The sequence below is a fragment of the Cyprinus carpio genome, chromosome A23 (genome assembly GCF_018340385.1).
Source record: "Cyprinus carpio isolate SPL01 chromosome A23, ASM1834038v1, whole genome shotgun sequence".
Lineage (NCBI taxonomy): Eukaryota > Metazoa > Chordata > Actinopteri > Cypriniformes > Cyprinidae > Cyprinus > Cyprinus carpio.
The window spans coordinates 17,243,619-17,261,635 of record NC_056594.1 but is presented as its reverse complement, the minus strand read 5'-3'; the positions used below and the strand labels follow the sequence as shown (position 1 = coordinate 17,261,635).

Sequence of the window (18,017 nt, the reverse complement as noted above, 5' to 3'; positions counted from 1 at the left end):
CAAAAAAATAAAAAATAAATCAGTTATTTAAGCTATTTCACCGCTATTGAAATATGGTATATAGTTTGATTTGTTAAAACAAGTAGCACCCAGATTTACTTTAATATGGATATGTATAAAATATAAATGTATATTCCAAATACACGACAATTATGAATTGTAAGGCAATATATCAACTACACTCTTAATAATAAATGTTCCAGAAACAGGTTTTCATAGCAATGACAGAACCATTCTGAGTTCCACAAAGAAGCTTTCACCAAACAGTTCTTAAAAAGGTTCCATGGATGTTAAAGGTTTTTCATGGAACCGCAGATGCCAATAAAGAACCTTTGTTTTTAAGAGTGTGTCTTATTTGGCTTGGGTTAATAACTTTACATTGGCCTTTTGGATTATTATGGACAGCTGAATAGTAGAACATCACCAAATTTGATTGACAACAGAATAATCTTGTTCATATAAACGGTCACTGAGTGAAGGGTTATCATGTAAACAAAAAAAAAGGGAGGAGGAAGAAAAGATAAAGTCCAGAGGGTTTGTTAAAAACATTTATTGGTTTTCCTTTTTTCCAAGGTTTCGCATTTTCTTTTTTGTTCGCCTCAGCTTCTTGTTCCCCTCCCCATTTCCCCTGGTCAATCCGACTTCAACCAATCATCTCCATATTCACATTCCTCGTTATTTAAATTAACCCGACAGAGCATAAACCAATCATGTACATCATGATGAAAACAGTCACGCTGGAAAATGGCATGGCAAACTGGACAATTATTCTCACGCTATTAGACGAGCAGGAAATGATGACTGAGGGAAAAGTGCCATTGAGTTAATGGAGTGCTTATGGACTGACTAGCTAAAATAGCTGCTAGATTATCAAAAAAACAAACAAAAAAAAAAACAATAAAAGATAGCAAGACCCGTGTGCAGTACATGTTATGTACAAGTCATGTTTTAAATTATATTAAAGGTATATTATACTTAAAATAAAGGGTTAAGTGAGTCATCACAGATTAGTGGTTTGACTAACAGAGATGGTGAGACTGTTTTGATATGCAGTTCATACATTCAAGCTATATTTACATGAATAAATAAAACCACAACTTATGTATACCTACATAATATGATAGCTTTTCGCTTTATACAAAACATCATTCTTCAAAACACCGGAAAAAAAAGACACTATAACTCTAAACAGGTAAAAAGTAGCAGATTTTGAGCGCTCTTGGATGAACGTACAAATAAACGCCACAAATTCCACTTGTTCTCAAGTTGGTGCACAAATCACCTGCGACCTACACTAACTTGTGTGAATGACACAAATCTTTAACAAATTAAAGCCAATATGTCCACTGATGAAATTCAGAAGGACTGGTCATTTCAGATAAAGAGGGCACCACATGTGCTTCCAAACAACAGACAGGAAAATGAAGATGATTGGTTGAAGTCAGAGAGCAATATGAGAGATAACTTAAAGGGGCAGTACCCATTTAAACAAATATACAAGCCTCCCAAGTTGAACTGAACTCATAGAATCAGTTCTACTGAGAGAGGACTGTATTGCAATCATGGAGTGCTCTTACAAGAAGAAACGTGATGTTGAGGCTCAAGTGAACATCTGATCTCAGGAGAGTAAAAATACAAGGCTAAAACTGAAATAATTGTTATGAGAGCTGAGGATAAAGGGTTTATTTACATACTAGGTGAACTAACTCTTCTGAACTAGTATTTGATAGACATTATTAGTTTAAATAAGGAGTGAGGTGATTTCTGGAAAGACGTATCGCTCTCAGAATAACACAGACTTCTCCATCAAACCACCTCGCTACATCCATACCTGTGTCATACGGTCAGAAAAATCTGCGGGAAAACTTAAGAGGAGCGACCGCAACCGATGACTGTGTAATGCGTCTACACTTTTTTCATGAAAAAGTAGCTTTAAATGTGCATTTTGGGTAAGAAAGACTAATAAACGTGTAAATGGGATGTGTGATCTTGATGTTATATTAATAACAAAGGCCTTTTTAGATTAAATTTAAAAGTGTACTGTCTCTTTAAATCCCTTAGTCCAGGGGCTTGTTTCTAATAGTTTAAGTTCCTCCCCTTCCTGTCCCCACTTCGCCGGCATGGTCTCTCCCTCTCTAGCCTGATTTGGCCCCAACTAGATCCATGAGTCCGTCTGTGCTCATGGACTTGGGACGCTCCAGAGGGAAGCCAAGCGCTCTGCTCCACACCAGCTGGGAGAGGACACCCAAAGCTCGGGATACGCCAAACAACACAGTGTAATAGTTCATCTCAGTCATGCCATAATACTGCAAAACACAAGAGGAAAAACATGAGATGAATTTCAACCAACCAAGCAGAAAAATATATACACACACACTTTTTTTTAGTTATAGAAGACATTAAACTAGTACAGTATGTCAGTTGGCTGGGAAAATGTTTACTATTTAGTATTTAAAACAGCTGTGTAATAGGACCAAGTATATTTATGAAGAAAGTAAATTGGGTAAATCACCTTTTAATCATGAATGTACATGAATTACTGGATAGTTTCTGGTTTCTTACTTGCAAAAGGACTCCGCTGTGGGCATCTACATTGGGCCAGGGGTTCTTAGCCTTGCCCTGCTCCAGAAGCACGTTGGGTACAATCTTATAGAGTTGAGCTACCAGCTTGAACATGGGGTCGTTGGGAAGGTGCTTGAGGGCAAACTCACGCTGACAGGTATAGCGAGGATCTGTCTTCCTCAGCACAGCGTGGCCATAGCCTGGCACCACCTGAACAATGACACGAGAGAACAAACCGTGTGAATAATAATCATCATATTTTGATCAATCTGCATTGAGTTTTTGTGCTGATGCATTTCCTATTGAATTGGGAAATGGCAAAGGCACTCACTCTGCCTGATTTGAGCGTGTTCCAAATGTAATCTCTCATTTTCTCATCAGACACCTCACCACCGAGCTCCTTCTGCAGGGCTGTCAGCCATACCAGCACCTCCTATAGGACACAGGAAGACATTAAAGAAATGCAAAGCTGGTTAGTATTTTATAACCATATGTCCTGTGCAACAGTAAGCACATTAAGGCTCAAACCTGATTGGCCAGTCCGTGCAGGGGTCCGGCCAGACCATTCATCGCTGCGCTGAAGGAGAGGTAGGGGTCAGACAGGGCACTGCCTACCAGGTGACTAGTGTGTGCGCTGACATTTCCACCCTCATGGTCACTGAAAAGGAACAAAAGCACACAAGAGGTTAAGGTTACATCCAAAGGACACTAAACTAGGTCAGACTGGTAAACAAACCTAACCACAGGAGGGCAGACTTGATTCACTTAATGAAAACAGTCATTCCTCTTCCCCTTTTAGACAAGTATAAAATTTGTAAATATAAAAAAAAAATCTGTCTACTTTTTAAAATCTTTTATATAAAACCATATAAAAGCACTTTAATTGTATCCATTTAATAAGCAATAAAAGTAATAACTGGTTTTGGTAGCACAGATAACAGGTGTCACTGGTCCAAAGTCCCTTTCCACATAGCTGTATATTTAACATCAAATAACCAACAATTATCTTGATTAATCTGTCAGTTATTTATTAATCCACAGCTTAATCAATGATCGCTGCAGCCCTAGAAAATTACTACACACTGCTAACTTGTCCAAACTGGGTTTAGCATGTTAAGCAGATTGTTTGCATTTAAGATTCTTCACTCTTCACTTCCTTTTTTTGGTTCAGATATTGGCAGTTCTTTTATAAATAGCTAATTTACAGTATTGTACTAATGGCCTGAATGATCCAGTTTAGTAATGGACATTAGATATATTAAGGTCTCCCAGCAAGTCTGGATGCACAAGCTTTACTAATGTGCTTTTCTCCCTGAGGCTGAGGTAAAAATCTTGACTCCTCATAGAGAAGGGAAAACAGATTTTCTGAGGGCAATCACAAAGGTTAAAAGCCAAGCCGACCTCACTCATTATGACTGCCTCGAACGAACCAGTTAGAGGAGGAGTTTGTGACGAATGAGTGAGTGAGTTTGTAGGTCATCACCTGTGGATGGTGAGGTAGAGCCTCATGAGTTCTGTGAACTGTGGATCGCTGTAGCCCAGCATGTTGGTGAAGTTGTGTGACCAGTCCAGGTTGGAGTCGATGGCACCGATGCTGCTGCCTTCACGGTACAAATTGCGGTAGATCTTGGCCGCAACGCATGGGAGCTTGGCAATCAAGTCCATGGAGTCCTCGTACACAAACTATACAGAAATGCCATGAATTTTTGTGAATGACTCACTTTACATTGCAAATAATCATCTTATTCAAGAGTTGTTGTAGTCATAGTATTTATCATTACACACTTGACCTTTAAAGTTTCTAGCACAAATATTTTCTGTGACTCACCTCCCAGTACTTGGCCTTGTTAACTCCCTCAGAGTACGCCCGAGCGAAACTGCTCTCACTGTTCAGAGCCGTGACGGCAGCGCTGAACTGAGACATGGGGTGCAGGTTGGTGGGGAAGTTGTCCAGCATGGTGACCACGTGAGAGGGAAGGGCCGCACGCTTAGCCCACTCCTTAGACAACCAATTCACCTGAGAAAACAGCCGACAAAGAGTTAAATAAAAGGCTAAATATTTTTGTGGCATGTTACTATAATTGCCATCTGTAAAGAAAATGGCCTTGGAGGATAATCTAAATTTCTTAAAAGTCTTTGTTTTATTCAACAGATATTTTTAGTGAGATTTTTATTTATGGTTGCCTGTTCAGGGCCACAATTTCATTAATATCCCAACAAGACCTAAATAGTTTTTAACCATTTTTGTGTTCAGGATTTTTTGGGTGGGCCTGAAATCATGTCTCGATGACGCACTGGATCGACTGAACATGGCCCCTCCCCTAACACTATAATAACTAGAGCGCATTAGCATCAGTGGTTCGCCAGCTCAATCACGAGTTACTGTCATTACTGTTAGTTACTACAGTCTACACAGTTTGCTAGCTAGTTATGCCTTCGTCACATAAATGCATATTAACAAACATGTATGGCTGTGTAAATCAAATTAAGCTGCTGGAATGAGCATCCATTCAGGTTATAGCGGTACTTGCCAGCTGAGAGAAGCTGCAGCTTTCCCTTGAGTGGGCGTGGTTTCAGCCCTGACAGCAGACACGCCCCCAGTGTTTGAGAGCGGAGAATACTGCTTACTTTTTCAAGATTTTGATACCTTATTTTATTTACTTGGTGGGGTTTTTTTCCATTCAAATTTGGCTGGATGATTAATAACATTATTCTGTGGTGTGACAATCTCAGAACACATTTAATATTGCTTTACACTGACTTTGATGTAATTGTCAATCTCAGAGCAGTCAATATAAGTCACAGCTATAAAAAGATCACATAATCTTGCAAATCACATAAGCTGGTGGAACATTTTGTTTTTCAAATCTCTCTCCCAAAGTTCTCTCACAAAACATTTGCATTCCCCCAAGAAACTTTGCATTCCCTCGCAAAGATATTTGCGTTATCTGGCAAAACCAGATTTCGGACAAACATTTCCTGCTTACTTTACAGCTTGCAGTGGTACATACAGCCTGAAGAAATACAGTCAGTGCTTAGTTCGAGTCACGGTTTTACGGTTTATTAATAAAATATACTACATATACAGAAAAGCAGATAAACCCAGAATGTGAACAGAAAGCGCTAAATTGCACGTTAAACGTTTTCCTCTCATATAAGACGTTAAAGAAAATGCTTAACTTGGCTTAATGAAGACGGTGATAAAAAAACAAACAAAAAAAAAAACAAATATGCTATAGAAATGATAAAAAATATATACCGTGTACATGCAAGCAGATGAGCCCAAATTATGAGCTGAATTGCACGAGAAACACATTTTCTCCCACGCTGGCTTAATATAAGATAACAGTGATATAAAAGGCCCAAAGGCAAGCAATCCATTAAGCCAGTTTTCTTTGTAATGTTTTTTCTACGCTGGATAAAACACGTGAAACTTTGCACATTCCATTCATATTCTGGGCTCGTTTCTGTGCTGCATAATATATTTTATTAATATTTCAATTTTTTTTATTAATAATGGTCTTCGTCCATTAGCCTACCTTAAGTGTTTTCTATAGGTGACAAAATAACTTATCGTGCACTAGCGCATTGCGTTTATATTCTGGGCTATTCTGCTTTACTAATAGTAATGTTATTAATAAGGTTAATAATATCAACAGTGTTATTAGTATTAATAGTAATTATTAATACAGAATTTTTGTTTTTTGGTATTTTTTGTTTTATTAATAGTGTTGTTATTATTAACAGTGTTATTAGTCCATCTTGAACTAAGTGACATAAAATTCTTTTAACTTGAGTCCAAGTTCAAAATAAACTATGAACCGCTCCTGTTGTACACAGCTGTATGTAGGGGTGATAACGGATAGTTGCCTAAAAGGAAGAGTTTGTTGGAATCATTTGCAAGAGATATCGAGGGTTTTTGTGAGGGAGTGTCAATTTTTTTGTGAGAGAATGTCCCCGTTTTAAACAAAATGTTCAAAGCGTTTTGAAAACATGTCGTTGAACATTAGAAGCTAGCGCTTTGGTTCCTTGCCGATTTACACATTCTCATTTTAGCACAGTGCACATTTGTAGCGCGCATTCACAAACATTCAACATTCGAAGCTAGCGCGCTGGTTCCTTCGCACACTCACTAGCAAGTGACATTTGTGTCTCATTCACAAACCCTTAAATAATGCAATTATGTTTTTTTTAGCATATTTTTTGGATAGTAATTCAAATGCAGTGGTTGCCTCTGATTTTAATGGAGCACCGGCAAAGCCTTTGTTTATATGAAAAGATTTCTTTTAGTTGTATAATTTTTTTATTTGATTTGGGATTTGTTTTAAAATTTCAAGTTAGTTTTATTATTTAACATTTCAATTTCACAAAGAAATATGCAGCATTTTGTCTGAGAAATAATAAAACAACAACATTTTCATTTATAATTTGCCTTAAATCTCATTTTGTACAAATATATATATATATATATATATATATATATATATATATATATATATATATATGTATAAAAAATTGTATTGTGTAATCTGTTTAGTGAATTTTTTTTTAAGTTTAGCAAATCGTTACATCCCTAATATTTTTTTCTTTGATTTGTTTCTGAAATGTTTGCTGAATTGTCTTGAAACTTTTGATGTGGATGGTTGATTTGCTGCTAGAGCTACTGCTGTCCTAAAAAGAAGAAAATTACAGACTAAAAGAAAATAAAGACTATAAAGAAAATAAAAGACATCTTTATTTAACCTAAATCTGTAATTACTGTTATTTATTTTTAGTTATATAATTCATGTAGATATAATTTATATAATTTCATATAATTTAGTTATATCATTTTATATACATAATTTCATTTAAAAATAACCCAATTTGAAGCAAAAACAGAATGTTCTGACTGGCTTTGTGAAATTAAACTACATGCCTGAACGAAACAAACAGCAGACGGACTGAATAAAACGCAGATTCACTCTCTGACAGCAGGAGGCACTTATGGGACAGCAACAATACAGCATTTCCTTGGTTACCGCTGTAAACAAAGCAGAGCTTCAATGAAACACTGCTTTAATGTGAATTATACAAAAATGAAAATGAAATACCATCTAAACCTTTTTGAAGACTTTTCTGTCAGTTGCCCACATTCATATAAACTCCCAAATCAATATTTAGGATTTTCTTCCAATAGTTTGTGCATTATGTAGAGTGAGTGATCTGCCTGCTACAGTATTTTTCTCTGTGCATCTGTCTTCAGCGTCTCTGGCCTCTGTTAACGGGCGTTTACACACGTCATATTTTGAAAAATGATTGCATTGCAACACATTTTGTGCAAGTCCAGAACAGAGACGAGCTGCAATAAGAGAAAAAAAAAGTCTGGTTGCCGATCGTGTTAGTTCCAGGGGAAGCTCCTTCAGCCGTCCTACACACACGTGACTGACTGCTCGCACCAACAGGAGGGGAGGGGTTGTGTGGGATTCCTACACTTTCAGTCTTTGAGGAGACATGAAAAACAGCGCATACCACAGGGACGATATAACGGAAAATGTTAGCAGTTTTGAAACGGTGAAATTTTCAAATCGTGGTATTCCTTGAAACAGGTTATCGACCCATGCCTAATTGTGCGCAAAGAAAACAAAAATAATGACTTTATTCAACAATTTCTTCTCTTCCGTGTCAGTCTTCAATGTGTGTTTACAACAGTACCACGACAAATGTGTGTGCATTCCTCTGCTGGTAAACAAGGCGCAGCACATGCATGTTCTACATCAGAGCGCCAGCTCCTGCGTCAGCAGCACCACATGCATGTATCGTGGTACTCTCCTGAACATGCGGTGGAGACTGCCACAGAAGAGAAGAAATTGGTGAATAAAAGACTTTGTTTCTTTTTTCTTGAGCAAAAAAAAAGTATTCTTGTAGCTTCATAAATTTAAGGTTGGATTCCTGTTTTGGTATGTAATTTTTTTAGTTTATAATTAGTAAGTTTTTTTTTCTTGATCGTGGTAGTTATATTTATTTCTATGCAGGGTCAGAAAGCTCTTGGATTTCATCAGAAATATCTTAATTTGTGTTCTGAAGATGAACGAAGGTCATACAGGTTTGGAACGACATCAGGGCGAGTAATTAATGACAGAATTTTCATTTTTGAGTGAACTATCTCTTTGAATGCTAGGTCACTAGGACAACTGCATCAGAGCGCATGTTCTAAATGCTAGGCCACGTTTCTGACAATATTTCCAACATTACACAGTTTCTTTAATAAGTAAGAATGCAGTGAATTTGAATATACAGTATCCTCACCTGCTCCTCAGTGGGCACCTGTCCTGTGATCAGCAGCCAGAACAGACCCTCAGGCAGCGGCTCCTCTCCATCAGGTGCCTTGGGCAACAGCTGCTGACACTCTGGAATGCTGTAACCACGGAAACGGATGCCCTACAGATGCAATTGATAAACACATGGACTGCGTCAGGATGTTTGATTGAATAATCACTACAGCTTCGAACTCTGAGAGGGTTCAGGGGTTAGCGGGATAACTACTGACACCAATATTTATTTATCCAAGGCACTGAGGTCCCACTTTCTATTTTAACTTACAGTAGCATACTATTGTGCAAATGATGAGCTTCTGTATCCTATTTCACACAAAGATTCCAGAAAATACACGGATAATGTGTCACGTGATTTGTCCCGGGATCATTTGATTTTGGTTAATTCACACCACCAGTGATTTTCCGGAGTGCATGCGTTCACACATATTCCGTAAAGACACGTGACATTAGAATATAATGTGTAATGTCACGTGTACGGTTTCACTAAGCTGGTGAACGATCTCAGCTTCAGCAGATAGGGAGGAGCTCCCTGATCTCTGCTTCATTCCAGTTTGGGCATATTTGTTTGTTGTGTATGTTGATCTGCCTTCAAAACACCCAGTAAAATAGTCACATATTAACTACCATCATTACGACACACCCTTTATGGCATTGGTCCTGGCTTTTGTTCACACAAGGCTTGTTCCAGGACTGATCCCAGCAATGTTACAAGGTCCCCACCCCGGGATCGTTCCCGGGACGTGTTTGCATACACAGAAGGCACTTTTTCAGCTATTTTCAGGGATCAACGAGCTGTGTAAAAGGGGCTTATGACACGGTAAACTTTCATCATGCATTCAAGTTTAACAACCTAAAATGCAAATTTAACATGTCAAGGCTAAAATTTGCAGACTGATGTCTCAATTAATTTTATGAAAGACAGGAACATTTAGACATTTCTGATTTACGTTTAATGCTAACAATAAATAGTATGTATGACAAATAATTAAATATTAATAAAGTATTTTACAAATATTAATAAATAACACAATATCATTACTTATTTTAATATTAACTAATAATTATTTTTATGATTTTGTAATCTACAACTTTGTGGCAAACCTGTAAAAATGTATTAAATTAAAACAATTTAGAATTAATCACAATACCAGACAACATATTTATCAAAAGTTGTGAGTACATAATTGACAGTATGTGTGCACTCACCTCATCGGGATCGAGCACAGATGTCTCATACACTAAACCCTTCATGCCTCTCATTCCTCCATACACCTGTTATACACAAAACATGACATTATTGAAATACCTATGTCAACACCTGTTTCTGAGCTACAACCCTTCAATTTACTTCTCTGGCCTCTAGTTCATGTTTCATATATGAGAGCAATAATGCCCCTCAGGTGCAGTTTAATCTTCAAAATAGAAAAACTGGCTGTGAGACAAAGACCAAATGACTCCGCTGAAACAACGGCCATGAGAGCAGCAGCACTCACACCACAGCCCGAGGGTCCTTGACAAAACAGCCATCCAATCAGAGGGCTAAAACTATTACTGTTTGTGGTGGTTTGCAGCACTACATGATTGGACTGGTCAGACATGTTAGGCAACATTTGCTTGTGACATCAGTCAGATGAAACAATCTGGCTGAGTTTACTAGTTGGACATCCTAAATTTAAGCCAGTGATTTCAAACATGAAGACCTTAAGGTAGAAAGAAAAAAATAATTTAAAATATTAGTAAATACTATAATAGTGTAGATGTATATATATATAATACTAAAATAATCCAGCATCCACAACAGGTTTATAATTATTACAACTCAATTGGTTGATTGTAATGATTGTAATGTAGCCTAAAGCGATGACAGGATTTACAATAACGGTGAATGCAGTGATGTTTCTCTCACCATGTCCACTGTAATCTGACCAATTGTGATTTTGCCATGCTGCTGTCTGAAGTTCTTGATCCTGCTCTGTTCTTTAGGGATGAGGTCTGCCAGGACGTCTTTCAAATTCTGTATAAGGTCAAGGGAAAAAAGGTCAGTTTTCAGTTAAAGGATCAGGCACAGATTTACCAACTGTCTTGTACATATATTATAGAAGACAATGCTTTTTGAGGCTCAAAAAAGTAGCCCCAGACATGTGATAGTGACTCAACCATTCTATCAAAAGCAAGGCTGCCTGCGATATAATCTCTGCAGTGCAATTAAAATCTAAAGTCTGGTTCTGGCTGTGATCATTGATCCGGGATATCTGAAGTGATGCAAACACATACCGCAGATGCGCTGGCATTTCTGGCAGCCACGACAACACATGCTGCATTCTGGAAAAGAAAGAAAAACAATGACTTTGATGAAAGATGCAATGCAGAGGAAGTTGATCATCATTTCCTGGGCTAGCAGTCAGATTTCACTGCAGAAGTCCTGCTGACAGCTGCAAGGCAGGTGACTTTAGTTGCACAATGCAAAATGCATCAGTAGCCAATTTATTTCTATCGAAATTACGAGCTACTTACTACAAGTTTCTACTGGACCAAATGTTTTCAACTGGCTCTGAACTTCAAAACCTTTAAAGCATTTTTCCATCATAACATTTTACAACTTTGGTGATTAGTTGCTGTTTTTGTCTAAGAAAGTTACAGCACATTTATTGCAGAGATAAAACTGCTAGAGCAACCAGAGGTGAAGTGCATCTTGAACTACTACCACTGTGCCATTCATTATGACAGTCTTATTTGGGGTTCAATACAATTTAATTATAGCAAAGATATACACAATGACAATATTTCACAGGAACATAAAAGGTGCTCAGGTGCAACAGAACACAACAATGGATCTTTTATGGATCCAACTGCTACTTCTATTATGGAATTCCTTCAGGAAGAGTTATGAGTTTATCTGCACGGCCCGACCCATTCTTACATCGAGACACATCCTTCACTTCTATATATAGCTTTAGATTAAGAGTCATGTCTGACTGACTCACAGCAGGACCGGATAAAAACTGCCACTGTAGAATGACTCAAGCACAGTCGTAAAGCCGGGTCAGATTGGCACGGCATGTAGGGAGATAAACAGGGGGATATGATTCTCTCCTAACAGAATATATAGTCACTTGAATCATCATTAATCCTCTTCAAACAAACTGGCAGCGGGTAACAGCATTCAGCTGTAGGCTGTGGACTACTGAAATGCTGGTTAGCTTATAAAAATGTATTCACCTCTGATTATTTGTTAACAGTGAATATAATCAATCACATAACAACTAACCAATCGTTATACATTATGTCAGGTAGTATTGAATAGACAAGCAATACCCACATTTTCTTTAGCAAAAATATTGATGCACCGATATTAACATTTCTAAAGTTTTATATGTCTGTATGTTTGCATGTCTTTCATATCCAAAACACAAACATCACATCTAGGCTTCCTTTCACCTCAAGGGTTAGACGAACACTGGAAGACGGAGCCGGATTACACAGGGAATGACCGCACCTTCCTGAACAAGAGCCAATGCTTCCTACACCATTGGCCTCCTGATCTTAATGTGGGAATGACCATGTGGGTCAGTGCTCTGACACCAGACACCTGTCACTCTACCTCATAGCTAAAAATTTTTCTAACACGCCTTACACAACATACAGTAGCTGTGAGACCAGAAAAACACTCCAATCAGGTTTAGAGCTCATTTATGGGCTGGTCTGTATTGTTATTGATAAGTAACTGCCATCCTCTGTTCCTGCAAGTCTGTGGCCGTGTAATCTGTGGGAAAGGTGAGGCTACCAGCAGCTGTTCGCCTGAACCCAGTGTGAGCGCAGAAGAGGGCGATTACATACAGCCTCTGAACTAGCGGAATGTTTACAGCATTTCATTAGATTTGTAATAAAAAAAAAAGTGACTTACATCTTAGAAACAATATTGACTGTTTCTGCTCAATTTTGCTAGTGAAAAAAAGTTCCAATCAAAGCCACGGCAGAACTGTTGTGTGTCTCTGAGCAACACAGCTGGGTTTCGTTACTGAATGAATCAAGTGAGTCAAATATTCAAAGACCCATTTACAAAGACATTCATTTGCCTCGTTTCTGAATGAATCGGTTGAATGAATGACTCATTAAAACATCATCTGCCACCACATACTGGTGGATTGGTTTCATATTTAAAAGTATCATCGCATTTTCCCAACAATTCTTAATTGTGTGTTTAAAAAATATTTAAAACAATCTTTTAACATTATTTATGCAGTTTCAATTTTGTGGTGTAAATTAATTTATGGCACCTCTCAGCTTTATTAAACAGTCTGTGTAAATACATCTGAGGCTGGGTATACACTAGAGGTCGACCGATGTATTATTTTTTCTGATTAATCGTCACCGATAGTTGATTCTGGAAATATCGGCAAAAATTCATGCCGATAGTTTTTTCGTATTGCGTCCGTTGCTGGAGTATCTGAGAAGCTCCGCTGTCATTATAAAGTACGAGAGCGACCTCTAGAACCAAAATCACTGACAGCACGTGCTGTTTGTTTTTACATTTGACACAGCGCGCTGCCCAGAGCAGGACACTTCATATGCTGATTTAAAACAATCGACAACTAAACGGTGTGTACACAGTATATAGTAGTGCATGTTTTCATATTATTACTAAGTAATTAATTTGTTGACTAGATGCTGCATTAGTAGAGAAAGAACAGCAGTATGTTTGCTATTAAGGCGGAGAAGACGCATAACCCTCAAGTGCTTACGACAATGTAACCACGATGTGATTTTGAGCCGAATTCTGACTCGTACGACTTTTTTTTGAGTGGGGCTGAATTTCAGCTTTGACATGCAGTGTACAGGGGGTAATGTGAGGTGATCCGCCTCTCCCGAGTGGCAATCGAATGAATTTCTGACATGCGATGGAGGCGACACAGTTCCCTGTTGGGGGGATCTCACGTGTTTTTACACATATAGTGTGAGCAGTCAGATTGCAGCTTGAAGAACGGACTGTATAGTGTAAGCACATAAATCCTGAGCTTTGGCTTGACAACGCATGTGATTTACTCGTACAGTGAGAGTTGGTGTTTAACAAAAACATTGTTGAAGTCACATAGTGCAGCTTCTGTTTTCTCTGCAATGGAACGTTTTCATTTGAATGGTAACAACTCTACAGTTGTTATTATTCTACCTGAAAGAAATAATTGAAACAATGTAAGAATTTGATGTGAAGGATGACACATTTAATAAGGTTAAAAAAAAAAAATGCCCATTTATAAACAGTGGGAAATGACATCTCTTTTGTTAAACACATTTTATTATTTTTAAATATTTAAGGTGAAAGAGAAATTTATTTTGGGTTTGCAATTAGTTTGCATCTGTCCAGATTGAGGGAAATTGTAATGTTCAATCATTTGTTTTATTATGTAAATACATTTTTCCATTGAAAAAAAGTATATTTGTTTTATATGCTGTCAATTAGGAATTAGCAGGTCAAACTCATAAAAACAAAATCGTAATCAGCCAAGAAAATTGCAATCGGTGCATCTCTAGTTGGTTTTATCTCTATAGCAACAACAATAAAAGACTGTGTCATCTTAGGACAGCACATCTGAGGCAGTATATTGATAGGATGCCGGTTTCTATTGATCATACATGCCCTTTGACACACCTTCCATTTATCTTTGCTAAACACAATCACAAACTAGTCAGATGTTAATAGTATGGCGGTTTTTGTTGATTTTTGATTGCATTTGTTTTATATTTTGTTTTTTTTAAAAATCGTAGCTTCATCGGAATGAGATGACACTTGGTGACTTTTGTCACATTAGCAATATGAACACACAAAAAAATCACGGACATGAGTTGGATATGTTAAAGAGTCCAAAAAAAATAGTCACACTTACCTTCTTCGCGGTCAAAAATGAAAGACATAGGAAATGAATGGGAAATACGAAAAAATGTGAAAACTCAGTGAATCTTTTGGTGGTACAAACTACAAATCAGCCACTGGTCAGGAAAAAAGTGTGCAGCAATCAAGGGGTGACTCTCCAGAATATCAGGAGTGCAAAATAGTTGTTTAAATTATTTTTATTCCTCTTTTTGACATCTACTGTTTGATACTGATTGTTTTTGCTGTTGTTAATTTATTATGTTTCATCAATATTGATTTTCTGTTCTGTTGTTTTGTTTTATTTTATTGAAGTACATTGAATAAAATATTAATTACAAAATGTTTGTATAGTGCTTTAAATGATCACTTTTCATTCCTTATTTTGTTAGATTTTTTAATTATCAAACACTGAGTAAAAAAAATGCTTTCTATGTGTTCCCTTTCTAACAAGATTTTAATGTTTGACTGCAATCATAATGTAAAACCTGATACTTATCTAACCAAAAATATCTAAACCTTGACAAAAAGAAATCTTTTAGAATGTCTAGATATAGATCTAAATGAAAAACCTAAAAAAATGGAGATGAGGTCTAAAAAACTATGGGAATCCAAAAGCCTCTGTATATATCTATATATGGTGCTAATACAAGAGGTTACGCAACATTACACAAGTTTTTATTTGTTTAATGCCTCCAGATTGCCCAATTCTCAAATCAAAAAATGGATTTTAAATGCTTTCACTCTATTTTAACGTGAAATATTGCATTTATTAAAAAATAGTAATAAAATATAATAGAGATATATATATATATTAATATCTAATGGAGAAAATATAATATATTTATAATATTATATTAATTCTAATTGCGAAAATAGTACTAAAATTGCATAGTATCATAAAATTCCCATAAAAATCATAAATAATAATAAACAAATATTATTGAACAAAAATATATTACATTGGTTTTCCTGAAGAAAAAAAAAAGTTACATTTAAAGACTTCGGTCACTTTTGACCGCGAAGAAGGTAAGTGTGACTCCTAAACGAAGAGGGCCAGGGGGTTAGTTGTAAGTAGTCAGTCACATGTATAGTTTGAATAAAGAAATTGATTGATTGATATGGCAGCACAAACCCAAACATGTCATCATTCAGGAAACTCCTCAAAGTGGATCAATTTTCACATTATGCAACTCATATTTTTTTATAAATTTAAAAAAAATCTAATACACACACACATACATATAATACATCTACAGTACTATCATGAGAAGGAAAAAAAAGTGTTATAATGTAAAGTAATATTAAGTAACTATTTTACATAAATATATAATATTCTTTCACAGTATAAACTGGGTCTTTATACGTGAATTTTTAGGATGGGAGATGCTTTCAATTTGAGGATGACCACAAACCCTACTGAAAACCTTAGATGTATACTTTGCATAAACCCTATTTAGCGCTATTATGGTCTATTATAGTGATCAAGCTACTGAAGCCTGGCCATTAATAAATGAATGACAATTCTGAAGGTCAAATCAGCCACAGAGAACAACAAAAATACTGACTTGTCAGACTAAACCGGTGCAGACCACAGATGTCAAAGTGACTGTCAAATTTTGTTACATTATTACATCTAAAAACTGCTTTAAGTGTTCAGTGCCCTGTGTGAGAGGACGACAGCTACACTTCAGAAAGCACTTCTGACAAGAGACGTATGAATATAAGAAAACCCTCAGTAAACCAAAAATAAATATTTTCTTTGCCAGGTATCTTTAAACAGCTTTGAAGACACCCTCTTCATGATACAATACGACTTTATACAGCATGCTTGCGGTGCGTTTTGAAAGTTCAAAACCATTTTTTAACGTTTGACAACATTTATGATTACCTATGTTGTTTAAAATGCCGTCCATAGTCAGTTCACTAGGTTTTTAAAACGAACCACTTACTTACTAAAACAGACGTTCGATATGGTTTCTTATTCTTGTCTGTCTGTTACTAAGGTAAACTATGCTAAGCTAAGCTAACCGGGTAGCAACCTGTGTTTTCTTCGCTCAAGTTAAAATAAAACTTTCCTACCTTTGAACTGAGGAGCCTTGGGGCTAGTCTGCTGATAGAGAGGAAGGACATTGTTCTTGTATGTGTGTATAAATTTTACAAGTGGTTCTTTATCGACCCCTGCTTGAAGGTGCCCCTCTCAAAACCGCGCTCGCAATGAAGGTTGAAAAGGGAGTCGGGGCCTATTGTAGGCGCGGTTTGGGTCAGATAGGGCCTGGTGAGGATGGAACGGCTTTGCGCGTTCTGATTGGTTGAAAATGAGAAAACTGATTTTGATTGGTGGAGCGTCTCATCGCGTTTTGATCTGATTAGCTCAAGACAGGAACGTACATAAATTATTCAGACGTAGCATCTAGTTTCGGCTGTAGATCGTACTTTAAACTGCCTGACTAGAAATAGAATGACAGATACAGATAGAATGACAGATGCTCATGTAAAGTTTTGGAAATAGTTTTTTTTTTTTTTTTTTTTTTATCAGTTAATTCTGTAACCTTCATATTTTCACAAATAAAAGGAATTTAACTCCAAATTATAATTGTATCTTAATTTAATGCCTTCAATAAAGATTTGAATTATGCTGCTTCTTGTCAATATCAACTAGTCTTGTAAGTTATGTGCATTGCCCTGAAATGACTTGCAACTACATGTACACAAAGAATTCAGACTTTATTGGAAAAGGGTCATTAAATACAAATATACAGATACAGAAGTTCAAGGACGTTCATTTCAGACTTCATGCTGCCTGTAACATTTTCATGGCTCTGGCAGGAAGGATTTTCTTGGACCTACAGCACAACAGAACATTCTGGGATATGTAACTTGCTTAGTTGCATCACAATGTCAACACACAAAACTTACAAGGTTTCTACGTACACATTTCAACAATACATGAAGGTCACAAAAATAAGTTCAATAAAATATTGATTTGGTGAATGAGAAAGTTGAAGGCAGGTGGGACGACTGAAATCTTGTGTTCTATGACTAGAAACTTTAAACTAGCTTACTTATAATACATTTTATTTTCATTTTGCCTGATTTGTTTCCTCAAGCATTGTCTTCTTAAGTTTTATGATGTTTAAAAATATGTCACTATGTCATAAGCTGGTGAACTTCTGGATAAAACCTGCATTTACTGAGGAACACTACCGTTCAAAACTGTGGGGTCAGTAAGATTTTTATCTTCACTGAGGCTGCATTTATTTGGTCAAACA

General features: G+C 36.7%; 1 protein-coding gene across 1 annotated transcript; it reads right to left on the bottom strand.

The window, feature by feature from the left end:
• Nucleotides 1-534: 534 nt before the first annotated feature.
• On the bottom strand, nt 535-16,986 carry LOC109048128 (citrate synthase, mitochondrial-like). The gene is made up of 11 exons (XM_042713497.1): nt 16,828-16,986; nt 11,154-11,201; nt 10,786-10,893; nt 10,086-10,151; nt 8,851-8,982; nt 4,391-4,579; nt 4,046-4,245; nt 3,091-3,220; nt 2,894-2,995; nt 2,563-2,772; nt 535-2,306 (listed from the first exon to the last, which is right to left on the bottom strand). Exons 1-11 carry the CDS (start codon nt 16,876-16,878, stop codon nt 2,136-2,138), a joined length of 1,407 nt encoding a protein of 468 aa, XP_042569431.1. The 5' UTR covers nt 16,879-16,986; the 3' UTR covers nt 535-2,135.
• Nucleotides 16,987-18,017: the final 1,031 nt, after the last annotated feature.